Source organism: Rana temporaria, chromosome 13 (assembly GCF_905171775.1).
Source record: "Rana temporaria chromosome 13, aRanTem1.1, whole genome shotgun sequence".
NCBI lineage: Eukaryota > Metazoa > Chordata > Amphibia > Anura > Ranidae > Rana > Rana temporaria.
In genome coordinates, this window is record NC_053501.1 from 69,825,403 (window position 1) to 69,853,355 (window position 27,953).

General features: G+C 45.1%; 1 protein-coding gene across 1 annotated transcript in view; it reads right to left on the reverse strand.

Moving 5' to 3' along the window:
* Positions 1-27,953, reverse strand: part of PLCB2 (phospholipase C beta 2) — a 288,051-nt gene that overhangs the window by 68,397 nt on the left and 191,701 nt on the right. Inside the window, exons 20-24 of the mRNA XM_040332839.1 lie at positions 25,225-25,389; positions 21,277-21,376; positions 5,333-5,437; positions 5,028-5,122; positions 1,432-1,510 (exon numbers count right to left, since the gene is read on the reverse strand). Of these exons, the coding sequence (XP_040188773.1) occupies positions 1,432-1,510; positions 5,028-5,122; positions 5,333-5,437; positions 21,277-21,376; positions 25,225-25,389 (544 nt within the window). The remainder of the gene's footprint in view (positions 1-1,431; positions 1,511-5,027; positions 5,123-5,332; positions 5,438-21,276; positions 21,377-25,224; positions 25,390-27,953) is intronic.

A 27,953-nucleotide genomic window follows, 5' to 3' on the forward strand; every position in this document is an offset into this window, starting at 1 on the left:
GCAAATAATGGTACCGCTTTTAGCATGTTTTTTCTGACAGAATCATACCGCCAGGGAGGTTAAAGTGTACCTAAACCAAAAATGTTATATACTGCAATTTACTGAAGTCCTTATATGAGATACCTGCATTCGTTCTTTGATTTAGAGCTATTTCCCCTTTATTTTCACCTGGTAATCCTGTAACTAACACACTTCCTGTCCCTGGGTAGAAGTGATAAGAACACTGCAATTCTGTCATGATCATCAGGTATTTTCTTGCTTGCCAGAAGTTTCCTTAGCCTGAAAAATTCAAACTAATGCAGCAACCACATCTACGGACTAATAATTGCTCTTGGGTTTAGTTTTGTAACCCTTGGGCTCACTAAAATGACTAAACCGACAGCACTAGCAAATAGCTAACTGTGTATGCTGTCCTCACTTGCCTATACTCCTAGCTTCTGGTTCGCCAGCTACGCAAATTATGGCCTTCTCAAATTTTTTTTCCTGCATCGGTACCCCCTCCACCCCACCTCATAACAATGACTGAACATCTCTTCTTACTCATTGCTTCTTTTTTTTGAGGATTGGATAGTAGGAAGGAGTTAGCCATTACTAGTAAAAAGAATACGTATCGGCCTAAACTGAGGAAAAAAATAGTTTTTTTTTATATTTTTGGGGGATATTTATTATAGCAAAAAGTAAAAAAATATTTTTGTAAAATTGGCGCTCTTATTTTGTTTATAGCACAAAAAATAAAAACCGCAGAGGTGATCAAATACCAACAAAAGAAAGCTGTATTGGTGGGAAAAAAAGGACGCCAATTTTGTTTGGGAGCCACTTCGCACAACCGCGCAATTGTCAGTTAAATCGACACAGTGCCGAATCGCAAAAAGTGGCCCGGTCATTGACCAGCAAAATGGTCCGGGGCTGATGTGGTTAAGATGGCCAGTTCAAATGACCAACTCACCAGAACAGATCACAAATGTACATGTAACTTTTTACCTCAGTGCACCACAACACATAGTAGTGTGTTACCATGTGTTGTGGTGCGTTATGACATATATGTTTTGGAGCTGCGTTGCCCTAATGAGTTGGAGTGTCATTTATAATGAATGGTGCTATTCAAAATTAATAGCACCACAAGTCGCTAACACCACATAATGTGTCCTAATGTGCATTGTAGTATAAATCACACACCACTGCACGTTACCCCAATGTAAAAGAATAATTGGGCCCTTGCAAAGACCACAAGAGTTAACTGCTTTTCATTCAGTTAATGAAAATATATTAAACAAGATACGGATAATTACAGAGCAGGTCACTAATGTGCAATAAATCATACCAGCCAATCAGAGATCGGCTTTCATATGTAAACAATAGTCTGAATAATGAATGTTGATGCACTTTGGATTCAAGGGCTTTGAGTTAGACAACATATTTAAAATGATTTACCTTGAGGACCATTCTGTATTAATTTAACAGATGCTCTTCCAGATCCACCAATGCCATTTGATTGAGGACTGTTGGATTTCTGTGTGACAGATAAAACAGGAAGAATGTGATTACACTGACTAAGCCAAGACACAGTGATACATCTAACACCCATTATCGTAAACATAACAGAATGTTGTTAACATTGCCTGTAGTCCAGAAAGTTTCCATTCAGAAATGATGCTTTCCACGCACAAGTTCATAAATTGATAACCAAAAGTGGTTTAAACATACCGATATGCACCACATCTTTCTTTAAAAATGATGCTCTAATACCAAAAAGATCTACAAATATTGGGACTTTTCAGGTGCTTCTTTCAATTAAAATATATGCAGCAGGCTTTGTTAAAAATGTATATACATTTTATTTGTTAGCATAACAGTCCTTTAAAAAAATAAAAAAAATAAATATATATATATATATATATATATATATATATATATATATATATATATAAAAGGCCAACAAGACCATGGGCCAGATTCTCGTATCCTGGCGTAAAACTATGCGGGCGTAACGTATCTCGTTTACGCTACGCGGCCGCAAGTTTTACGGGCAAGTGCTTGATTCACAAAGCACTTGACTGTAAAGTTGCGGCGGCGTAGCGTAAATCCTCCGGCGCAAGCCCGCCTAATTCAAATGATCCAGGTAGGGGCGTGGATCATTTAAATTAGGCGCGTTCCCACGCCGATCGTACTGCGCATGCACCGTCCCTAAAATTTCCCGACGTGCATTGCGCTAAATGACGTCGCAAGGACGTCATTGGTTTCGACGTTAACGTAAATGGCGTCCAGCGCCATTCACGGACGACTTACGCAAACGACGTACATTTTTAAATATTGACACGGGAACGATGGCCATACTTAACATCGGTTGCCCCTCATATAGCAGGCGCAACTTTACGCGTCGTAAATGCTACGGAAACGTCGTAAATTCACTGTGTCGACCGCGCGTACGTTCGGGAATCTCGCGTAAATAGCTAATTTGCATAGACGACGGGAAAAACGACGTCGGCGACACCTAGCGGCGGGGAAAAAAAATTGCATCTAAGATCTGACAGCGTAAGAGCCTTACGCCTGTCAGATCTAATGGATATCTATGCGTAACTTATTCAGTCGCATAGATACGCCGGGCCAGATTAGGACAAATGGCGTTGCTCCGTCGTAAGCCCTTTGAGAATCTGGCCCCATGTATCTACAGTAGGTATGTGATCCACTTTTTGGCACGATCATATCACAAATATAATATCAACAACAATTACATTTTCCACCAAACTAGTACCCCACTTTATCCTCTATATACAGCATATTACAGGTACTGCTTAGTAGGGAGGTATGTTCATATGGCGGTGCACCTCAATTTAAGAGAATACAAGCAGATAAAAATTATTTGGGAAGGCTCCAGGCAAGAGGGATCTTGGGACACAAAATGCAGGAGGTAGATCTTTATGAAAGCATCAAACTCATGGCTCCTGTAGACAACTGACCATTCCACTAGAGCAGTGCCGATCCTGACCTCCCTGGGCCCCTAAGCAAAATAACATGTCACATTAAAGTTGAGAAGCGAGGGGGGGGCTGCCGAAAAATGACATGTCACATTAAAGTTGAGAAGCAGGAGGGACAGTGACATGTCACATTAAAGATTAAAGTTGAGAAGCTTGGGGAGGGGGTGTTCTGCTGTCAGAAATGACATCTTACATTAAATTGAGAAGCGGGGGGTGCTGACTTCTTACCTCTTCTCTCATGCAGCCAGCGAGTTGAGAAGCGAGAAGCGGTGTGAGGGGCCGAAAATTACTTCTCACCAGGCGGGGCCTCTAGTAATTTGGGGGGCCCTACCGCAGCTTTGCGGGGCCCTAAGCGGCTTGCATAGTGAGCCTATAGGGCAGATCGGCCCTGCCACTAGACACTAGAGATGTATAAATACACATCCCCATCTCTTTTTGCCCTTGTCTGCCAAATAGGAGATACCTCTATGTGCATGTTTATTTAGGTACCTCTAGTCGGATGGTCAATTATCTGTGGGACCCATGAGTTTGAGGCTCCATGCTCACTGGGCTTAGAAAAACGCCAGTTCCCTTGACAGAAAAAGACACTTATATAGAGCATTTTTAGGATTTTTTTGCATTTTTTCTGCCACAAAACAGCAATGAAAAACCAGAAGAGCTTAAAATATGCCTCTAACCTCTCGTTCACATTGAATGCAGTGGCGGCTGGTAAAGTTTTAGGATGGGGGGGGGGGGGGCGCAAGACCCCGCCCCTCCACATTTGGTCCCTCCCACTTCTCATAAGCCACACCTCTTATAGAATCCACCCACTCTGTCCCCTGTATTCCACTTGCTTCCACCCATAGTGTCAGGAGTATACATCTCAGCATCACAGGGCAGAGTATATAGCCCCAGCATCACAAATCATGGTATATAGCGCAGCCTTACAGATCGGCGCAAACAAACTAAAAAAATTACACTGTTAGTAATGAAGGACTTTAAATGGGCATGAGATTACCAGAGACTGCAGACATACTACACGAGATTACCAGAGACTGCGGACATACTGCATGAAATTACCAGAGATTGCGGACATACTTCACAAGATTACCAGAGACTGCGGACATACTGCACGAAATTACCAGAGACTGCGGACATACTGACTGCACGAGATTACCAGAGACTGCGGACATACTGCACGAAATTACCAGAGACTGCGGACATACTGCACGAAATTACCAGAGACTGCGGAAATAACTGCATTGGGGGGGGGGGGGATATCTCTCATACTGATATAATACACTGCATGTCCCTGTACTGACATCTCTCATACTAATACACTGCAATTCATGTCCCTCTCATTATACTGATAAAATACACTAAATTCATGTTCCTGTACTGACATCTCTCATTATACTGATATATTATACCGCAATTTATGTCTCTGGAATGATTTTTCGTCCAAGATAGAATTAAGAAGTTTAATAACCGGAGGGGGGGGGCGGCCGCTAGCAGTATATCATGAAGCATTAGAATACGCAACAGAGGATAATCTATCAGGGTAAAGGTGATTGTAAAATAATAAACATGTTATACTTACCTGCCCTGTGAAATGGTTTTGCACAGAGTAGCCCCAGTCCTCCCCTTCTCGGCTTTCCCAGGCTGGGGGGAAAAGAGTTAATGTGTGCACTACTGTTCCCTTTCTTTTTGGATCCAGACTACCCACTGGTGATATAAATATGGGGGAAGACTGGGTTTGAGGTCCTTTGGTTCGCACTGAGCAAGACTACTGCGCCTTGCAGTCCATCGGAGGCACTGGAAATCTGGAGCTCAGCCTGGACTTGGGGAATGCCAGTAATGGACTGCTAAACCTTTGGGAGGTATGCCTGGGCAGCCAGCTAGGGATACATAGGAAAATTTTAATGCAAATGTTCACGTTGAACTGTAATGCTAGAAGACTTTTAAGTAAAGTTGCATCAACTGTTCTGAGCCTGGGCTGAAGTTATTTAAAGGGGTGCATGTTGGTTTTACAAATTATATCAGGATGACTGATGCTTTTCATTGTAACCTTACCACATCAGCAGGTGATCCTTTGTTGTTCATCTTTATTGATGACTTCTCATGTGCTTTGAAAGCCTTTATAGGATTGGATAATGCATGAGTGAGCTCTGCAAACAAATGTGCAAGACAAATACTGGTTAGCTTCAGAGCATCTCTGGCCTGATAGCCATACTAGCCAAATAAAGGTTCCATATGAACACTGTACAATGCAGATAATTTCCCAGCTTGAATTACAAGGTCATACAGAATGCATGACCAAATAAAACTTGTATGGAGAGTTTGCAGAAAAAATGGTAAAACATTGGTACTGGTAATACCTGCCCATGCATCTGGTATGTAGTCTTTCACTTCCACGTACACAAACAAAGAAGGCATGGTAAGTGGCATATTACTTTCACTCCGAAGGCACATGTGGTGATAACCTGTTAACAAATATATTTTTTTATTTACACCATTATTGCATTAATAAATAACACAGCAAATATATTTTCCACCAAACAGCATAGTTATTTTACCTCCAACTAAGCTGTCTCTTGGCAGGTGCAAGCTGCATCTTAGGAACAATGTATTTCAATGTATTGTAACTTTTTGATTGTTATCTCAGTATTGTTATGCCCAAAAAGCATCTGCCACAGCCAATCATATAACAACAACTGGTTCGGCCACATCTTGAGTAGGTCGTCCAGTTTTGGTCACCAATCCTCAGGAAGAATTTCTTTGAACTGGACAGAGTCCAAAGAAGGGTGATAAACCTAAACTGGAGGACCTCAGTTGTGAGCAACAACTACAAACGTTAAGCTTCTTCTCCCAGGAGAAAAGACACTTAGGAGGGGATCAGAACACAATATACAAATCTTTAAATAGGGAATCTAGCATTGGGATGAAACTATTTAAACTAAGGTCTTGGCCACACAGCCACTTAATGAAGTTGGACAAAAAGAAGTTCAATCTTAAACTGCATAGGGGGTTCTTTACTGTTACAGCGGTAATGATTTGGTGGTGTCAGCGGGGAGTGCAGATAAATTTAAAAACCACTTATGCCGCGTACAGACGGTCGGTTTTTGTGATAGAAAAAAACAGCGTTTTATGTGATGAAAAAAAACAACGTTTTTCAAACTTCATTTTCAAAAACGATGTAACATACACACCATCGTTTTTTCCAAAAGCTCTAGCAAAGCGCAGTTACGTTCAGCACGTACAACGGCACTCTGTTCCATTCAAACTCGCGTCCTAACTTGCTTCTGAGCATGCGCGGGTTTAAAAACAACGTTTTGAAAAACGACCCAAAAAATTTAAGCATGCTTCAATATTTTTTGTTGTCGTTTTTCAGAAGACATAAAACAACGTTTTCCCCACACACGGTCATTTAAAATGACGTTTTTAAAAACATAGTTTTTTTACATCTAATGCCCCGACCGTGTCGGGGCATTAGACATTTATCTCATTGAACACAATGGGCCTGATTTACTAAGCTATGTGCGCTGCGCTGGTTCATGCATTAATTAGTACTCCGGGTGGAGGCTTAATCAGGCGCATGAACCAGCGTAGCAGCCGGCGCATTGAAAGTAATATGTAAAGCCGCGCCGAACTCCCTATAGAAGTCTATGGGAGAAATCAAAAGTGTTCATTTTAAAGGCTAATCTGCAAGTTTAGTCCTAAAAAGTGTTTGGGGACCTCAGTCCTGCCCCAGGGAACATGTATCAATGCTTTTTTTATTTTTTAAAACGGCCGTTTTTTCGGGAGCAGTGAAATTAATAATTCTTAAAGTGAAACAATAAAAGTGAAATATTCCTTTAAATTTCGTACCTAGGGGGGGTGTAATGTCAGCATGTGAAATAGCGCATTTTTCCCGCACTTAGAACTCCCCCTGCACAAAGTGACATTCTGAAGGAAAAAAGTCATTTAAAATTTCACACGCGGCTATAATGAATTGTCGGCTCTGACAATTCTAAAGGGATTCATTCATAAAACAAACAAAAAAATGTGTAGGGGTTCCCCCAAATTAAATTACCAGGCCCTTCAGGTCTGGAATGGATATTAAGGGGAACCCCGCCGTAAAAACCAAAAAAAAAAAAGACGTGCGGTTCCCGGCAAATATCCATTCCAGACCCTTCAGGTCTGGTGTGGATTTTAAGGGGAACTCCACCCCAAATTGAAAAAAAAAATGGCGTGGAGTCCCCCTAAAAATCCACACCAGACCCTTATCCGAGCACGTTGACCTGGCCGGCCGCAGAAAAGAGGGGGGGACAGAGTGCGGCCCCCCCCCCTCTCCTGAACCGCACCAGGCCACATGCCCTCAACATGGGGAGGATGTCCCCATGTTGATGGGGACAAGGGTCTCATCCCCACAACCCTTGCCCGGTGGTTGTGGGGGTATGCGGGCGGGAGGTTTATCAGAATCTGGAAGACCCCTTTAACAAAGGGGACCCCCAGATCCTGACCCCCCCCCTGTGTGAAATGGTAATGGGGTACATTGTATCTCTACCATTTCACCCCAAAAAAAATGTCAAAGTGATAAAAATGACAGTAGCCGGTTTTTGACAAATCTTTTAATAAAATCTTCTTTTCTTCTTTCCTTCGGGGTTCTTCCGCTGCTTCTTTCTTCTCGTCCACATCTTGCCCGACGTCTTCTTTCTATCTTCTCCGTCCGTCCTTCCGCCTTCTGGTCCCGCATCTTGCCCGTTGTCTTCTCCGTCCGCCTCCTCGTCCGCATCTTGGGTCTTCTGCGGTCTTCTTCTCGGTCCGCCGCCTTCTCGTCCCCTGCGTTTGAATTGTAATTGGCCGCCGTTTTCCCGCTCCTGGGACCCGCCCCCCTCTGACGCCACAAGTAAACTCCTTAGAAGGTCATGTGCGTCAGAGGGGGGCGGGGTCGCAGAGCGTCACACAGCGGGGGAATTCAATTTCAATCGCGCCGCCCGGAGAAGAAGTTCACGCCGTGTCACACTCATGTGACCCCGCCCCCCTCTGACGCCACAAGTAAACTCCTTAGAAGGTCATGTGCGTCAGAGGGGGGCGGGGTCACATGAGTGTGACACGGCGGGAACTTCTTCTCCGGGCGGCGCGATTGAAATTGAATTCCCCCGCTGTGTGACGCTCTGCGACCCCGCCCCCCTCTGACGCACATGACCTTCTAAGGAGTTTACTTGTGGCGTCAGAGGGGGGCGGGTCCCAGGAGCGGGAAAACGGCGGCCAATTACAATTCAAACGCAGGGGACGAGAAGGCGGCGGACCGAGAAGAAGACCGCAGAAGACCCAAGATGCGGACGAGGAGGCGGACGGAGAAGACAACGGGCAAGATGCGGGACCAGAAGGCGGAAGGACGGACGGAGAAGATAGAAGAAGACGTCGGGCAAGATGTGGACGAGAAGAAAGAAGCAGCGGAAGAACCCCGAAGGAAAGAAGAAAAGAAGATTTTATTAAAAGATTTGTCAAAAACCGGCTACTGTCATTTTTATCACTTTGACATTTTTTTTGGGGTGAAATGGTAGAGGTACAATGTACCCCATTACCATTTCACACAGGGGGGGGGTCAGGATCTGGGGGTCCCCTTTGTTAAAGGGGTCTTCCAGATTCTGATAAACCTCCCGCCCGCATACCCCCACAACCACCGGGCAAGGGTTGTGGGGATGAGACCCTTGTCCCCATCAACATGGGGACATCCTCCCCATGTTGAGGGCATGTGGCCTGGTGCGGTTCAGGAGAGGGGGGGGGGCCGCACTCTGTCCCCCCCTCTTTTCTGCGGCCGGCCAGGTCAACGTGCTCGGATAAGGGTCTGGTGTGGATTTTTAGGGGGACTCCACGCCATTTTTTTTTTCAATTTGGGGTGGAGTTCCCCTTAAAATCCACACCAGACCTGAAGGGTCTGGAATGGATATTTGCCGGGAACCGCACGTCTTTTTTTTTTGGGGTTTTTACGGCGGGGTTCCCCTTAATATCCATTCCAGACCTGAAGGGCCTGGTAATTAAATTTGGAGGGACCCCCTTTTTTTTTTTTTTTTTTTTAATGAGCAATGACTCTATTCTTTATAGCCATGAGTACTTTAACCACTTGCCCACCGGGTTAATTCTGGCACTTCTCTCCTTCATGTGAAAATCACAATTTTTTGGCTAGAAAATTAATCAGAACCCCCAAACATTATATATTTTTTTTTAGCAGACATCCTAGGGAATAAAATGGCAGTCATTGCAATACTTTTTGTCACACCGTATTTGCGCAGCGGTCTTTCAAGCGCACTTTTTTTGGATAAAAATCACTTTTTTGAATTAAAAAATAAGACAACAATACATTTTGCCCAATTTTTTTCTATATTGTGAAAGATAATGTTACGCCGAGTAAAATGATACCCAACATGTCACGCTTAAAAATTGCGCCCGCTCGTGGCATGGCGTCAAACTTTTACCCTTTAAAAAACTCGATAGGCGACGTTTAAAAAATTCTACAGGTTGCATTTTTTGAGTTGCAGAGTAGGTCTAGGGCTAGAATTATTGCTCTCACTCTAACGATCGCGGCGATACCTCACTTGTGTGGTTTGAATACTGTTTTCATATGCGGGCGCTACTCGCGTATGCGTTTGCTTCTGTGCGCGAGCTCGTCGCGACGGGGCGCTTTAAAAAAAATTTTTGGGGTTTTCTTATTTATTTTTATTTCGTTTTATAATGTTTTACACTGAAATAAAAAAATAAAAAAAAAATGATCAGTTTTCTTCCTATTACAAGGAATGTAAACATCCCTTGTAATAGGACTAGTGTGTGACAGGTCCTCTTTATGGAGAGAGGCGGGGTCAATAAGGCTGGAAAGCATGGTATTGCAAAAAAAAAAAAAAGATCTCATGCTTTCAGCTGCAATCATGTTCGTTCACCACAGTGGTGTAGTGTATAGCACTTTGACCTAGCAGCAAAAGAGTCGTTGGTTCGAATCCCGCCCGTGACAGCATCTGCATGGAGTTTGCATGTTCTCCCTGTGCCTGCGTGGGTTTCCTCCCACAATATAAAAACACGCTGTAAATCGGTTCCGGTCTAAATAAGCCCTAATATGCAGTAGTATATTAAGGTTTGGTTCTGCCCAAGGCCTGACTACATATCTGCACCTCCTAATAGAAAAATGACCCACCCCTTCCTGTCAAGGTCACACCCTGTTTTTGTATAACCCCGCCCAGTAATTTTCAGGGGACCCACACACTAGTTCTGGGGGGGCACTGGATTCCCTTAACCACTTCCATACCAGGCACTTACGCACCTTCCCGCCCAAGCCAATTTTCAGCTTTCAACACTGTCGCACTTTGAATGGCAATTGCGCGGTCATACAACACTGTACCCAAACAAAATTGGCGTCCTTTTTTCCCCACAAATAGAGCTTTCTTTTGTTGTTATTTGATCACCTCTGCGTTTTTTTTTTGCGCAACAACTAAAAAAAGACTGCAAATTTTGAAACAAAAAAACCTTTTTCTTTTTTTAGGTTAATTTTTTTGTAAATAAGTTTTTCTCTTTCAATTACGGGCACTGATATGGCGGCACTGATGGGCCCCGATGAGATGGCACTGATGGACATCGATGAGGTAGTACTGACGGCACAGATGAGGTGGCATTGATTGGCGGCGCTGCTATGCGGCACTGATGGGCACTCATAGGCGGCACTGATGGGCACTCATGGGCGGCACAGATGGGCGGCACTTATGGGTGGCACTGATGGATACTTATGGGCGGCACTTATGGGTGGCACTGATGGATACTTATGGGTGGCACAGGTGGGCACTGTGCATGGATGGGCACTGTGGGGGTGGCACTGATTTTCCCAGTCAGTGCCCATTTGTGGGCACTGATTGGCATCTTTTTTCTTATTTTTTAATGCTTTTTGTTTTTTTGTTCTATATTTTTTTTGTTTTTGCACACCCTGGTGGTCCAGGGTGGGCATCCCTGGTAGTCCAGTGTGGTGATCCGAGGGGGGGCTGCGCTGATAAACAATCAGCGCGAACGCCCCCTGTCAGGAGAGCCGCCGATCGGCTCTCCTATACTCGCGTCTGTAAGACGCGAGTGAGGAAGAGCCATCGATGGCTCTTCCTGTTTACATCGTGATCAGCCGTGATTGGACACGGCTGATCACGTGGTAAAGAGTCTCCGTCTCCGTGAGAGACTCTTTACCGAGATCGGAGATGCAGGGTGTCAGACTGACACCCCGCATCACCGATCGCCGCGCTGCGTGCCCCCACAGGCGCGTGCGGCATGAAATCCTGCAGGACGTCCTGTCAGGATTGTGTAACCACTTCCCGGACGTAAATCGGCCATAGGCTGGGCGGGAAGTGGTTAATTTGCATAGTTTTTCTCTCACTTCCTGTTTGGCTATGGGGCAGGAAGTGAAGGCAAATCTCCCCAATTGGACACAGATAATACAAAATAAACTGACAGGGCCTATAACCCTCCCTCACTCTATCCAAAATGAAAGAAAATAAAACTTGTTGATTATAGTTCTTGTCAGGGGCGGACTGACCATTGAGTCACTCGGGCACTGCCCGAGGGCCCCATGCCACTAGGGGGCCCCATCCGGGTTGCCAGGCTCAGTAAAACCAGGGACAGTATGTAAAAATCTGTGTTTTTTTTAGATCTGTCCCTGATATGTCCGAAAATGACATGCTTTTAATGTGAATATCCCAAGATTTTAGCTGCCCGCCTCTGCACTACCTCCTGGCGTGGTGGTCATCTGTAAGCCCAGGGGCCCCATAATCTTCTATTGCCCAGGGGCCCCATGAGTTGTCAGTCCGCCCCTGGTTCTAGTTTAAGCACAAATTTCATAGAGTTTTATTGAGAGCCCTAAGAAAATATAACCATGCCAATAGGCCAGGATAGAGCGTTGCTAATATGTAGGAATGTGTGTGTTAGAGCACCCCACCCAATGTTAACTAAAAAATTATTAATTTGCAAATAAGTATTATCTGCTCATTTTTTTGGGGATGTCTGCACCCCTGATAGTGACAACATTTGTGAGGTGTCTTCACCCTTTCTAATTCATTCACTTCCTGTCACATAGCCAAACAGGAAGTGAGGGTAAAACCTTACTAATATATTTTCTTGGGGACACAGAGATCAATCTAAATAGTTTCCCATTATGTAAATTGCACTCTAGCATTTTGCTGTGTACACCCCAAATTATTAGGGATCTTGGACTTTGGGGTCCATTTACTAAAGGCAAATCCACTCCTACAAGTGCAAAGCAAGGAAGAAAACAAAACAACTTTGCTTCTACAGGATTGGATGTTAAAACCATCAGTGCTTCCTCTCTGATTTTCAGCAACTATGCTTGTACTGCAGAGTGGCTTTGCCTTTACTAAACCCCAAACTAAATAATCATTTGGGGCAGGGATCCTCAAACTACGGCCCTCCAGCTGTTGTAGAACTACACATCCCATGAGGCCTTGTAATGCACTGACATTCACAGACATGACTAGGCATGATGGGAATTGTAGTTCCTGAACAACTGGAGGGCCGTAGTTTGAAGACCCATGATTTGGGGTGTACACAGCAGTGCTGGAGTGCAATTTGCTTAATGGGGACACTAGTTAGATTGACCGGTGTCCCCAAGAAATGACACTGGTAGGGTTTTAACCTCACTTCCTGTTCAGCTGTGTGACAGGAAGTGAAGCCAATTTTAAGAAAAGGGACACAAAGCTCAACACAAAAATAAAAAAACACAAAGCAGGGGTTCTAACACTCACTTGGCTTCCCTCAAACACCCACAATTTGAATAGGATTGCCTTGCGCTAGATTTAAGCACAGTGCTGTAAATCAGCACATCAAGCCTGTCCACCAATAGCAAACCCCCCCCCCCCACAGGCCATGTTTGCAGGTTTTCCTTCATCTTGCACATGTGCTTTAAAATAGTCTGGACAGCAATTCTTGATAAGAGAAATCCCCAAAACATGTCCTGTCGGGGGTACTTGAGGGCTGAGGACCACTGCAGAATAAAAAAAATACTTACCAGTTTTTGTCTTTAAAGTCAGGGAGAATAAACATGGCAAACATTTCATGATTACACACCAGGAAAGAAGCTTAGACAAAAATCACACATAATTTGTTAGGCCCTAACCTAGTTCAGCTGCAGCTGTCAACATATGTAGCATGAAAAAGTAACAAAAGACAAACTTAACAATTTTAAAGTAATTTTTATTGGTCAACAAAACAAGGAAAGCAAAAAAAGACAAACAAACAAAAATACATTTCAAAATTCTAATTAACCATAGCTTTACACATTTTTCAGAAAATAAGGCCACATAGACAAATACATCAAAGTGAACATCATTTAAAAATAAACCAAAACCATTGGCAAAATAAAACAAAACCCATGCAACAAACCACATTTGTGTTTAGCAACAGCATTTCTGCCAGCCTGCCCCTTCTGAGGGCAGCTGAGGACTGATCGATCCAAGCTTTTTATAACAGTGCTAGTAATGAAGCAATTGAAATCACATGAACAAATTGCAGTCTCTAGTTTGGGTGAGCTTGTAATTGGGCACACCTGCAATTAATCCAAACCACGCTCTATGAGCATCCAATGAGTGTTTTTCACCTTTTAAAAAGAAAGGATATTTTTTTTCTAAGTGTTTGAGCATGCTCAGTTCATCACACATGTAGGAACCAAGCTGCAATGGAATGAGAGCTTTTTTTTTTTTGGTTTCCCCTGATCTGATGCTTTCCAGCCTGAAGGGGAGGTGTTAAAGACAGAAGTAAACACGCACATTTAATAATCTATTTGTGTGAAAAAAAAGGTTGCCAATTTTGTTTGGGAGCCACGTCGCACGACTGCGCAATTGTCAGTTAAAGCGACGCCGCGCCGAATCACAAAAACTTGCCCGGTCATTGACCAGAAATATGGTCCGGGCTCAAGTGGTTAAAAATTAACAAAACACAAAAGTGAGCCCAATTTTTGGGGATAATGTGAAAGATGATGTTACACTGAGTAAATAGATACCTTACATGTCACGCTTTACTATTGGAAACACTCCTGCAATGGGGCCAAAATGAATTCCGTGAATATCCCCATAGGTGACCTTTTTCTTTTTTTTCCAGGTTACCAGTTTATAGTTACAAAGAAGGTCTAGTGGTAAAAGTATTGCTCTCGCTCTAACGCACGCGTCAATACCTCACATGTGTGGTTTGAACGATGTTTATATATGTGGGCGGGACTTGCGTAAGTCCCGCCCACATATGTAAAAATTATTTTTACTTTTTGCTATAATAAATATCCCCAAAAATATATATTCAAAAAACTAAAAAAACCCTCAGTTTAGGCCGATACGTATTCTACATCTTTTTGTTTCCAAAAAATCGCAAATAGCGTTTAGTGTTTGGTTTTTGCAAAAGTTATAGCGTCTACAAATTTTTTTTTGTTGTTGTTTTAACTAGTTATTGGGGCGATCAGCGATTTTTATCGGTACTGCGACATTATGGCGGACACATCGAACAGTTTTTTGGAACCATTGGCATTTTTCTAGCGATCAGTGCTGTAAAAAATGCATTGCTTACTCAAAAAATGCCACTGGCAGGGAAGGGGTTAACACTAGGTGCGAGGGAGGGGTTAAATATGTTCCCTGGGTGTGTTCTAACTGTAGGGGGGGGGGGGGACTGACATGTGTAAATGACAGATCGCTGTTCATGAAGGGGAACTCCAGACCCCCGGAAAAAAAATAAGGTGGGTTCCCTCCAGGTGCATACCAGGCTCTTAGGCTTGGTCTGGAACATAAGGGGTTAAACCCGCGCAAAAAAAATAGCATGGGGTCCCCCCCAAGATCCAAACCAAGCCATTATCCCAGGCACGCAGTCTGGTCAGACAGGAATGGGGGTGGGGACGAGCGAGCGCCCCCCTCCCTCCTGAGCCATACCAGACCACATGCCCTCAACATGGGGGAGTGTGTGCTGTGGGGGAGGGGGGCACTGCCCCCCCAACCCAAAGCACTCTTGTCCCCATGTCGATAGGGACAAGAGCCTCTTCCCGACAACCCTGGCCGTTGGTTGTCGGGGTATGCGGGCGGAGGGCTTATCAGAATCTGAGAGACCCCTTTAATAAAGGGGTCCCCAGATTCCGGCCCCCCACCCTATGTGAATGAGTATGGGGGTACATTGTACCCCTACCCATTCACCTGGGGAAAAAAATGGAAAAAAATAATACACCACACATGAATAAATTAATTTATTAGTCAGCCGGGGGTCTTCTGCCGGGGCCCCCCACCACCACCCCATTAGGCCCCGGGCTTCGCCATCTTCTGCCGGAACCCCCTTCACCAGGGAGGCTCCTGCCTTTGGGGGAGGGTCCCGGGCTTCCACGATGGTTTCTGCGGGGGGGGGTGCACTGGCCCCCCACCCCCGTCTTCAGCGACGTAATTCACCGGGACCCCCTTCACCAGGGAGGCTCCTGCCTTTGGGGGAGGGTCCCGGGCTTCCACGACGGTTTCTGCGGGGGGGGGGTGCACTGGCACCCCACCCCCGTCTTCAGCGACGTAATTCACCGGGACCCCCTTCACCAGGGAGGCTCCTGCCTTTGGGGGAGGGTCCCGGGCTTCCACGACGGTTTTCTGCGGGGGGGGGTGCACTGGCACCCCACCCCCGTCTTCAGCGACGTAATTCACCGGGACCCCCTTCACCAGGGAGGCTCCTGCCTTTGGGGGAGGGTCCCGGGCTTCCACGACGGTTTCTGCGGGGGGGGGTGCACTGGCACCCCACCCCCGTCTTCAGCGACGTAATTCACCGGGACCCCCTTCACCAGGGAGGCTCCTGCCTTTGGGGGAGGGTCCCGGGCTTGTACGGTGTCTTCCGCCGGAGGGCGCCACTCTCCGGGCTTCTGCGATGCCTTCCGCTTCTGCCTGTCTCCTCCGCGGAGCACAGGGCTTGTCTCCGCTGTCTTCTCCCTTCTCTTCCATTCGATGTTGACACGACGAGGTCCGGCGCTGGAATGCCGTCTGAGCAGTGGGCATGGACTTATATAGGGCAATGCCACCATGTGACCTCAACCCATGTGACATCACATTCCCATCATGCCCAGGGAATGTGATGTCACATGGGTTGAGGTCACATGGTGGCATTGCCCTATATAAGTCCATGCCCGCCGCTGACACGGCATGTCAGCGCGGAACCTCGTCGTGTCAACATCCAATGGAAGAGAAGGGAGAGGACAGCGCAGACAAGCCCTGTGCTCCCGGAGGAGACAGGCAGAAGAAGGAAGAGAGAAGAAAGAAGACGGAAGAAAGCCCTGGCTCCGCGGGGGAGCCAGGCAGAAGAGGGAGCAGAGAAAAGACCTGGGAGTTGGCGCACCCCCGGCAGAAGACCAGGAAGACCGGAACCCTGGCGGAAGGCACCGGAAAGACCGGGGGATAGGCGCCATCCCCCGGCAGAAGACCCCGAAGTCCGGATGCCCCTCCCTAATGAAAAAGAGCTTAAATGGGGTGGGGGCATCCGGCGGAAGGCTCCGGAGAGGACCGAGGGATGGCGCCCTCCCCCGGCAGAAATCACCGAAGCCCAGGGTCCCGGCAGAAGATCGGGAGAGAAGAAACCCCCCCTTCTAAGAGAGCTAAAGAAGAAAGGGGGGGCTCCGGAGCTGATTAATAAAATATTTTATTGTGTGTGGTGTTTTATTTTACTTTACATTTCCCCCATGTGAATGGGTAGAGGTACGATGTACCCCATACTCATTCACATAGGGTGGGGGTCCGGCATCTGGGGGCCCCCTTATTAAAGGGAGCTCGCAGATTCCGATTAGCCCCGCCCGCATACCCCGACAACCAATGGCAAGGGTTGTCGGGAAGAGGCTCTTGTCCCTATCGACATGGGGGCAAGAGTGCTGTGGGGTGGGGGGGCAGTGCCCCCCTCCCCCACAGCACACACTCCCCCATGTTGAGGGCATGCGGTCTGGTACGGCTCAGGAGGGGGGGGGGCGCTCGCTCGTCCCCGCCCCCATTCCTGTCCGGGCCAGACTGCATGCTTGGGATGAGGGCTTGGTTTGGATCTGGGGGGGGACCCCCGCGCCGAATCGGCGCGGGTTTAACCCCTCACGTTCCGGACCAAGCCTAAGAGCCTAATGTAGCCCTGGAGGGGGACCCGCGCCGATTTCAAGTTTGAAATTTGGCGCGGAGTTCCCCTTCAGGGCTGAAAACAGCTCGGAGATTCCCGTGCGCCGCGTCACGCAGCGCATTCACGGGTACGCCGCTTGGTATTTACCAAGATTTTCACGGCGTACTGACAAGGCGCACGGGAATCCCTGACTTTTCTCTCTGCGCATGCCCAGTATGCAAATGAACCTCCCGAGGTTCAGGCGCACTGTGCAAGCGTACGGGGATCTGTTTTCAAAAAACACTTTCCCTTTCAATTCGGCCCGCCAAACACTTCAAAACACATGTCACTTCACTTCCCCTGCATCCCCCCACCTCCCCCCCTAATAAACTCCCGCCCAAACCCCCGCAATTTACAGTTTAATGTGCCGTGCGCCAGGTCTGTACTGGTGCACAATGCACCCTCTCCTGGGCGCACGGAGCACATTAGTAACTAGGGAAATACACTGCACTAGCAGCGTATTTCTTTAGTAAATGGCAAAACGGCTGCTACTCCTGCTTTTACTCCATGAGTCATGGAGTAAAGGCTTGGTAAATCAGCCCCAATGTACATTGAAAATGCTGGTGACCTAAACAATCATACACATTCAGGTTGACCTGAATTTACGTTTTTTTTATTTTTATTCAACCTTACCAACTATGGGGCAGATCCACAGAGAGAGTACGCCAGCGTATCTACTGATACACCGGTGTACTTTCAAATTTCCCGCGTCGTATCGTTGTTTTGAATCCTCAAAACAAGATACGACGGCATCTGGGTTAGATGCGACAGGCGTACGTCTTTGTACGCCTTCGGATCTAAGATGCAATTCTTCGGCGTCCGCTGGGTGGCGTTCCCTTCGTTTTCCGCATCGAGTATGCAATGCAAATTAGCTATTTCCGAAGATCCACAAACGTACGAGCGGCCGGCATTCCTTTATGTCGTCTCTAGTCGGCTTTTTTCGGCGTATAGTTAAAGCTGCTATTTTGTGGCGTACTCAATGTTAAGTATGGCCGTCGTTCCCGCTTATAATTTCAATTTTTTTTTTTTTTGTGTAAGTCGTTCGTGAATCGGGATGGACGTAATTTACGTCCAGGTCAAAACCAATGACGTCCTTGCGACGTCATTTCGCGCAATGCACGGCGGGAAATTTAGGGACGGCGCATGCGCAGTTCGTTCGGCGCGGGGACGTGCTTCATTTAAATTAAACACACCCCCTACCCGCCCAATTTGAATTCCGCGCCGTTACACCATTTGAGATACACTACGTTGCCGTAACTTACGGCGCAAAATCTTTATGGATTCGAACCAAAGCCAGGCAAGGTACGGCGGCGTAGCGTATCTCAGATACGATGCGCCGGGGCAGATCTTTGTGGATCTGCCCCTATATATGTAACTAAAAGTCCATTGAAAAAGCTTTCAAAGATGCAGATCCAACACAGGACACATTTGATCAGATGCAAGGATTTAATAGACCCTCTCACCTGCTATGTACACTTTTTCACTGGCCCTGGCATCATCCACATCCTATACTGGCAAACCAACACAATTTCTGCACATAATAGCCATAACTATGTTGGTAAATGGGAAACCATTGGACAGCTGTTGTGGTGGCCTGTGGTTGGGGAGCTCATCAGAATCTGGAAGCACCCTTTAACAATAAGGGGGCGCCCAGATACCGCCCACCAGCCATGTGACTGAGTATGGTGTACATAATACCCTGCTGAATCAAACCCAGGGCAATTCAGCTCATCACTACTCCCTACATAACTTTTTATATAGCAACCCAGGGTTGGAGTGAAAGGGAAGACTATAGAGCAGTCTTTATAAACCAGGGTGCTAAGGGATCCCAGGGTGCCTTCAGGTTTCTTTCAGGGGTGACTTGGCAAAATGCCTTAAAATTGGCCAAAAATTGTATCCAAGTGAGTGGGCGGATCAAACCTGCCTTTTAGTTACACAAAGCGTCAGGTTTTCATTGTGCACCATAACAACCCTCTAGCCACCGGAATCCTAACAACCAATGATGGTATTGATTAATAAGGAGGACGTCAGGCCCCTGCACAGAATCCTTCTTTGCCCTTTCCTGACCCTCTCCGTCATCACTGAAGTAACATTCGCAAAGTCGGGGGGGGGGGGGGGGTTATTTGCTTTGGGAGAATAAATCACCTCTAATGTTTTTTGTCCTACATGTGTGGATGTTGCTGCATTATGTAAAACTATTAGTTGAATCTTTTATATTTTAGAATGAAGTGCCTCGAGGTGTAGAATTTTAAAGGGTGCCTTGACTGGAAAAATGTTGAGAAACACTGCTATAGAGTTGAGTTACAACTCTGCATCTAATAGGGCTGTTGACATTACATCCAAGATAGCAGTGTCTCAGGGCTTTTGGATATCTATGAATAGGAGGCTTGAACAGATAAGTAACATGCATTAAAACTGTTAAATGCACATAAAGGGGCAGATCCTCAAAGAAATTACGCCGGCGTATCTGTTGATACGCCGCGTAATTTCAAATTTTGCGTGTCGTATCTTTGTTTTGGTATCCACCAAACAAGATACAACAGCATCTGTGTTAGATCCGACAGGCGTACGCCTTAGTACGCCGTCGGATCTAAGATGCAATTTTCCGGCGGCCGCTGGGTGGCGTTCACGTCGTAATCCGCGGCGAGTATGCAAATTAGCTATTTCCGACGATCCACGAACGTACGAGCGGCCGTCGCATTCTTTTACGTCTTTTCCGTTCCGCTTTTTCCGGCGTATAGTTAAAGCTGCTATCCTGTGGCGTACTCAATGTTAAGTATGGCCGTCGTTCCCGCGTATAATTTTGAAAATTTTTCTTTGTTTGCGTAAGTCGTCCATGAATGGGGCTGGACGCCATTTACGTTCACGCCGAAAACAATGACGTCCTTGCGACATCATTTGGAGCAATGCACCCTTGGAGTTTTGATGGACGGGGCATGCGCAGTTCGTTCGGCGCGGGGACGCGCTTCATTTAAATGAAACACGCCCCCTACTTGCCGCATTTAAATTCCACGCCCTTACGCCGTGAGAGATACACTACGCCGCCGTAACTTACGGCACAAATTCTTTCTGGATTCAAGCCAAAGCCAGGTAAGTTACGGCGGCCTAGCGTATCTCAGATACGCTGCGCCGGTGCAGATCTTTGAGGATCTGCCCCATAATCTTATGGGATGATTGTTGTTAAAATGAATGGTTTGGTCACACAGAGGCTTATTTCACATATGTGGGTGGGGGAACTAAAACCACATGGTTGAGATAAATTTCTACCGACCCGCCCAACCGCTCCTCCAAAAATTATGCCCACTGTAATTGATTCCCCTTCAAGTTATTGGTGCCGCACTGCATCCAAAATGTACATGGTTGCAGAGAGTGGTATGGGCTTCTAGGAGTTAAAACAAGTGGCAACTCCTCCTCACCACCTGTCAAACTCCCTCTCAAGAGTGATCCACCATGTTCACATTTTGCTAAATAAGAGTCAACCTGACCTGCACTAGTTATGCACCCGACTCTGATGCCGCGTACACACGATAATTTTTCGGCATGAAAAAAACGTAGCTTTTCGGGTTCTGAAAAACGATTTTTTTTTTTTTAGAACATGCTGCATTTTTTAACAACGTTTTAAACAATGTCATTTTTCGGGTTGTAAAAAATTATCGTGTATGGGCTAAAAACAACGTTAAAAACCTGCGCATGCTCAGAAGCAAGTTATGAGACGAAGTGCTCGTTCTGGTAAAACTACCGTTCATAATGGAGTAAGCACATTCATCACGCTGTAACAGACAGAAAAGCGCGAATCGTCTTTTACTAACACGGAATCAGCCCCGAGGGTGGTGTCATCCGCATGGAACTTCCCCTTTATAGTGCCGTCGTACGTGTTGTACGTTACCGCGCTTTGCTAGAGCATTTTTTAAAAACGATGGTGTGTGGGCAACGTCGTTTTAATGATGAATTTGGAAAAACTTCGTTTTTTCTACATGCCGAAAAATGATCGTGTGTACGCGGCATGATAGTAACTTTCATTGTAAATCACTTCAGTAAATACAAATGAATACAACCTGTTTTAAAATCAAGGCCCAGGGCCAAAAAGAAATGTAAACTCTACTTTAAAATATATTTCTGAATTTTGTAAGCCTATGACATTTGGAAACATAGCCATAAGCATTTGGAATACCTGATCTGATCACATTAATTGGAATGATCCGATGACCAATGAACTTCCCTCCTTCCTCAAATGCAGCAACTCTTAGAGAAGCTATCTCCGGCATAAGAATCTGAAAACAATGAGAACACAAAGGTGACATAGTTACATAATAGGTGAGGTTGAAAAAAGACACCAACCTATGTGTGTGATTATATGTCAGTATTACCTTGTATATCCCTGTATGTTGTGGTCGTTCAGGTGCTTATCTAATATTTTTTTGAAACTATCGATTCCCCCCACAGAGACCACCGCCTGTGGACATCTCTCCCTTATTATACAACATGGTGTCACAAGTAAGTATATTGAGGATACAAGGGCACATTCTCTATGAAATTTCTTGTTTATTTCAATTGAAGTCTTCATGTAGCCAGTACATTTTAGTGACCATTGATGTTACTTGTGGAGTCTTCTCAATAAGTAACTGTCTGGGATATTTATGCAGAAACAATATATTGGAGATTCCCCCACAAGCCCCCCCCCCAATACAAGCCTCTCAGAAAATTCTGCTAGGTGACGGAAAGCATAAGACCATTCATCGTGACCCTAACCTTCAAAATAGCTGAAATTAATTTCTCATGATGTTAAAACATGTTTGGTCAACTAATGGCACTAGGCAGGGGTGCCCTCTGTCCCCCCTGCTGTTCGCGCTCTGTGTGGAACCCCTGGCCGCAACCATCCGTCAAAACCCAGATATTAGAGGGATTTTAGTTAGAGACCAAAAGTGCAAAATATCGCTATTTGCAGACGATATCATCCTCACGCTCACCCAACCTAGAATCTCCCTCCCGAATCTACATGTGGAGCTTGATCGATTTGGAGCGCTCTCGGGCTACAAAATAAACGCGTCCAAATCAGAAGCGCTCCCACTTAACATCCCCGACGGGGAGGTGGCTCATCTACGATCCAATTTTTCTTATAGCTGGAAAGCCTCCGCGTTGAAGTACCTGGGAATCCACATTACCCCCTCCTACACCACCCTCTATCAGCAGAACTCCCCCCCCCTTTTCAGCAACATTAGGGCCCTTATACAACGATGGAGAAAGCACCACATCTCCTTATTGGGGAGAATAGCAGCAGTAAAAATGGCGATTCTCCCAAAAATACTCTACCTGTTCCAAACCCTGCCCATCCCAGTACCCTACGCCCATTTGAGAAAACTCCAAACGGACTTGCTCCAGTTTACCTGGAATTATAAGCGTCATAGAATCCCCCGGTCGGTTTTGCTGGCGGCGAGGTCGGAAGGGGGTTTGGCTTATCCAGACTTAGTTAAGTACTACCAAGCGGCCCAGCTGAAGGCAATAGCCTCCTGGTTCACATTACGCTCCTACAATAAATGGACGCAAATAGAGAAGCTGTGGCTAGCCCCGGTACATCCAAATAACTTGTTATGGAATGCGAAGGGGGAGGTGGACCCGGGCCGCATGTTAGGTCCTATGACCCAGCTCAGACGCACGTGGCGAAAATTGATACGCCAACACAAGCTAGCCTCAGACAGCTCCCTCTTGACCTCTTTCGCCGGCAACCCCGAAATCCCGGATAGTCTCACCCACAGAATGTCCGCCCCATGGACAACGAGGAACCTTTTTCATTATGGGAACCTAGTAGACCCCCTGACCCGTAAAATACGCACATTCGCGGACATACAGGCCAAGCATGACATGCCGCGCCAGGAGTTCTATGGATATCTCCAGATACGCCACTATGCACTGACGTTCACTCCAAACTTGCAGTTCTCCCCCCCAACGGCTTTTGAAAGGCTGAAATTGGCGGGGACAGCGCAGAGGGGCTTGATCTCTAATATATATAAAATATTGAACTCTCGGCCGACGGACACTGGGAGCAAACATGCATATATGCTTCGGTGGGAAAAGGCCCTAGGCGAGGAGATCTCCATGGAACACTGGCGGACGATCTGGTCCCAGGCAGCAAAAAGCTCGATCTGCACTCTCTACAAGGAGAACATATATAAAATCCTCTACTTCTGGTACATGACACCTGATGTTCTCCATGCCATCTACCCGAACACTTCAGATCGCTGCTGGCGCTGTCAGCAGGACAAAGGAACGCTTATCCATGTATACTGGAGTTGCCCACTGATCGTCCCCTTTTGGAACTCGGTCCAGCAATTATTGGACCGACTTCTAGACAGGACGATCCCCCTGACTCCGAAGGTTTACCTGCTAGGATTCCCCCCACCAAACATCCCAGTACCCTACAAGAAACTGACCAGGCATGTCCTTACAGCAGCACGCTGTCTGGTGGCTTTGCACTGGAAGCGTTCTGCCCCTCCCCCCCCTGAGGCCCTATATGCCAGAATAAAAGATGTGGAAATGATGGAGAAGATGACGGCCAGAATGCTAGACAGACTGGAGGCCCACGACAAGGTCTGGGAGCTTTGGCACCGCCGAGAGGAGATAACCTGATCAGGTAGTTGAGCCGCACGGGTGATTTCCCTCCCCATTCCCTTCCCCTCCACTCCCCTTTCCCCCTCCTCCCTTCTTCTTCTTTTTACTGTTTCTTATCTTTCCTTCTTTTTTTTTTTTTTTTCTTTTCCTCTTCTTTTCATCTCCTGTGAACCTACTGGTGATACGAAAATGTTCACTAGTATAACATTGCACTGAAAGGTTTGTCTAGTTCTTAGCACTTAACTAGCTCTTGTAGCTGATACTCGGTACGAAAAGTTCGCTACTACATGAGTGGACACATAACTGGTTGAGTAGACTATTAGACATTGTCCAGTATGTTAATGACCATTCCTCTAGATATTGTTATCGAGATTGATCCTACATGTATACGTGTATTGAAAATTTTCTGAATAAAACTGTTATTGAAAAAAAAAAAAACATGTTTGGTCAACTCTATACAGGTCAGCAGAATGTCCTCACTATCCCACTGTATTGTAAATGGATTATTTGTACAACTTTTTTTATTGGGTCACAGCATTTAGTTCCTATGATTTCATTTCCAGACTCCTATTGTGTTGTTCCCATCAAATCATTTTATTTACCGTATTTATCGGCGTATAACACGCACAGGCGTATAACACGCACCCTAACTTTAAGAGGTAAGTTTCAGGAAAAAAACTTTCCACAGCCCCCTCCGTATAACAGGCAGGCACAGTTTACCCTCTTTTTTCTGGGTAGAAAAGTGAGTGTTATACGCCAAAAAATACAGTAATTTAATTAAAAACTTTGGGCCAGATTCACAGACATCTGCGGCGGCGTAACGTATTGCATTTACGTTACAAGTTTTATGGGCAAGTGCTTGATTTACAAAGCACTTGCCTGTAAACTTGCGGCGGCGTAGCGTAAATCCGTCCGGCGCAAGCCCGCCTAATTCAAATGGGGCGTGTAAATGACACGCACCGACGTGATTTTTTGAACGTCGACGTGAGTTACGTCCTTTCCTATTCACGGACGACTTACGCAAAAAAAAAAAATTGGAAATTCGACGCTGGAACGACGGCCATACTTTAACATGGCAAGTCTAAAGATAGGCGACAAAATACCAGCTTTAACTATACGCCGGGAAAAGCCGACTAGCGACGACGTAAGAGAATGCGACGGCCGCGCGTACCTTCGTGAATCGCCGTAAACAGCTAATTAGCATACCCGACGTGGAAAACGACGCAAACTCCACCCAGCGGGCGCCAAAGTATTACACCTACGATCCGAAGGCGTACGAAGCCGTACGCCTGTCGGATCAAAGCCAAATGCCGTCGTATCTTGGTTTGAGGATTCAAACTAAAGATACGATGCGGCAAATTTGACAATACGCCGGAGTATCAGTATACGCAAGTGACCTATTTTACAAAACACCAAGGCATAGTTACTAGACTACTAGTTACCTTATTAAATGCAGCAATCTGGCACAACTGGATTTCATGCATAACAAAAAAACACATTGCAGAAATTGTACCTTTTCAAAAACAAATGGTTCTTCTTTCCATACAGGATTAATAGAGTTTGCAGTTGGACTTAATTTTGTTTTGTATTTCCGCTTGGGATCCCCAGGTAATCCAAACAGCTCCACCTCTACGTAGACCTTCACACATTTATCACTAAGAAACTGCCCTGAGATTATCTGTATTCCAAAAGAAACAAAGGGTTAGCAGCTCTAGCCTTGACATGAGTTATTCCCACTAAAGCTCTCCATGCATTTGTTTTATTTTCTTAGTGGGGTCAAATCTATGTTCGTTGATGAGTGACAGGAAAAGTCGAAGGATGCACCAATGGAAGGTGAGTCCAAAAATTCATTTATTGGTTTACTCCAGTGATCTCCAGCTGTTGCAGAACTATACATCCCATGAGGCATTGTAAAACACAGATGTGACTAGGCATGATAGGAATTGTAGATCCCGAACAAATAGAGGGCTGTAGTTTGGAGACCCCTGGTTTACACTACAGAGCAGCCAACACATTTTGGGGATCAGAAGAAGCTCCCCTTCATTAGGGCTACAGTTAAAATAGGAACATTGACAGTTAAAATAGGAACATGGTTTACCAAATCATCACTGACTGTGGAAACTTCACACTGGGCCTCATGCAACTTGGATTATGTGCCTTTCCACTCTTCTTCAAGACTCTGGGACCTTGATTTCCAAATGATAAGGACATTTTTCCACAGCCTGTAATGATTTGGGGAGCCATGTCATCTGCTGGTGTTGGTCCACTGTGTTTCATCAAGTCCAAAGTCAGTGCAGCCTTCTACCAGGAAATTCTAGAGCACTTCATGCTTCCCTCTGCTGACCAGCTTTATGAAGATTTTCCATTTTAATTTTAATTTGGACTTGGCACCTACCCACAATACCAATACCTGGTTTATGATCATGGTATCACTGTGCTTGATTGGCCAGCAAACTCGCCTGACCTAAACTCCATAGAGAATCTGTGGGGTATTGTCAAGTGGAAGATGAGAGACACTGTATCTGACAATGCAGATGAGCTAAATGCAGCTATCAAAGAAACCTGGCCTTCCATAACACCTCAGCAGTGCCACAGGCTGATCGCCTCCATGCCACGGCGCATTGATGCAGCAATTCATGCAAAAGGAGCCCCGACCAAGTATTGAGTGAATACTATACTATACATGGACATACTTTTTCAGTAAGCCAACATTTCTGTATTTAAAATCCTTTTTTTTATTGGTCCTATGTAATATTCAAATTTTCTGAGATACTGAATTTTGAATTTTCACTAACTGTAAGCCATAATCGTCAAAATTAAAATAAATAAATAATTGAAATATATCACTCTGCGTGTAATGCATCTATATAAAATATATGAGTTTAATTTTTTTAATTGAATTGCTAAATTAAATCAACTTTTTGATGATATTCAAATTTTATGAGTTGCCATAGTTGCCATAGTATGTACCATAGTTTGTAGATGCTATAACCGTCACACACAAACCAATTAATATACACTGATTTGGATTTTTATTACCAAAGACGTAGCAGAATACAGTTTTTCCTAAATTTATGAAGAGATGTGATTTTATTGGATATGATTGAAACTCACTAATTTAGTATACCTGTATGTAAAGTGTCTTTATAAAAGTGTTCACAGATAAAGGATACACATTGCCAGTGTCAATTGATTGACTGATTGGTCAATCAATCAGGTTGCAATTTTCAGATCTTTCACTTAAAGTGTTACTAAACCATCAACAGTAAAATTAGTCTGTATATTCAGTAAAGCATGCTGGTTATACTCACTGTGGAACCTAAGGGGTTAATCCTATGCATTGTGTAAAAAGGCTGTTTGATCCTGTCTTCTCTGATCCTCCTCTTTTTCCACATTCCCCAATCCATCTGTTGATAGAACAGAGTCCTGGGGCACTCTGCACATGCTTAGTTTGGTGTGTATTGCTAGATAGGTTTTTTCTTTGGAGTACTTTGGGGTCCTGCAGCCTCAAAGATAGTCAGAGTAGAATGAAAACTCCTCCTACAAGCTTCAACCAGACACTCATAGTCTATTATTTTAGTAAATATAAATGGCTAAATACCTTTTCTCATTAGTAGTATATAGCAGTATTATGACTTCTATGAGTCATAGAAGTCATACTACTGCTATATACTACTAATGAGAAAAGGTATTTAGCCATTTATATTTACTAAAATAATTACATTTCCATGTTCTGTGTAATGTGCGAGCCTAAGATATAGTGAATGTAGGGTCCTGGGTTTAGTAACACTTTACGTTTTCCTCCTCAATAGGCTGGCAATGGGAAGATCCTCCAACTTATCACCTCCTAGCTCATAGTTAAATAGTTACATTGTTAGGTTGAAAAAAGACATCAGTCCATCTAGTTCAACCAGTAAGATAAAAAATAAAACACACAAATAGAAGACCTACACATACACAATCCTATACCCACAGTTGATCCAAAGGAAGGCAAAAAAAAAAAAACACCAAAGCATGATACATTTGACCATAAATGGTGCTTTTTATTTTAACATGAATTAAGGAGCTATTGTTTACTATAATGTATTAATTAAAGTGATTGTAAAGTCAGAAGGAAATCGCTGGAAATTTTTTTATTATTATTTTTTAATAAAGGACTTTTTTTGGTGAAATGGTAGGGGTACAATGTACCCCATTACCAATTTATACTGTATAGTGAGGGCCGGGATCTGGGTGTCCCCT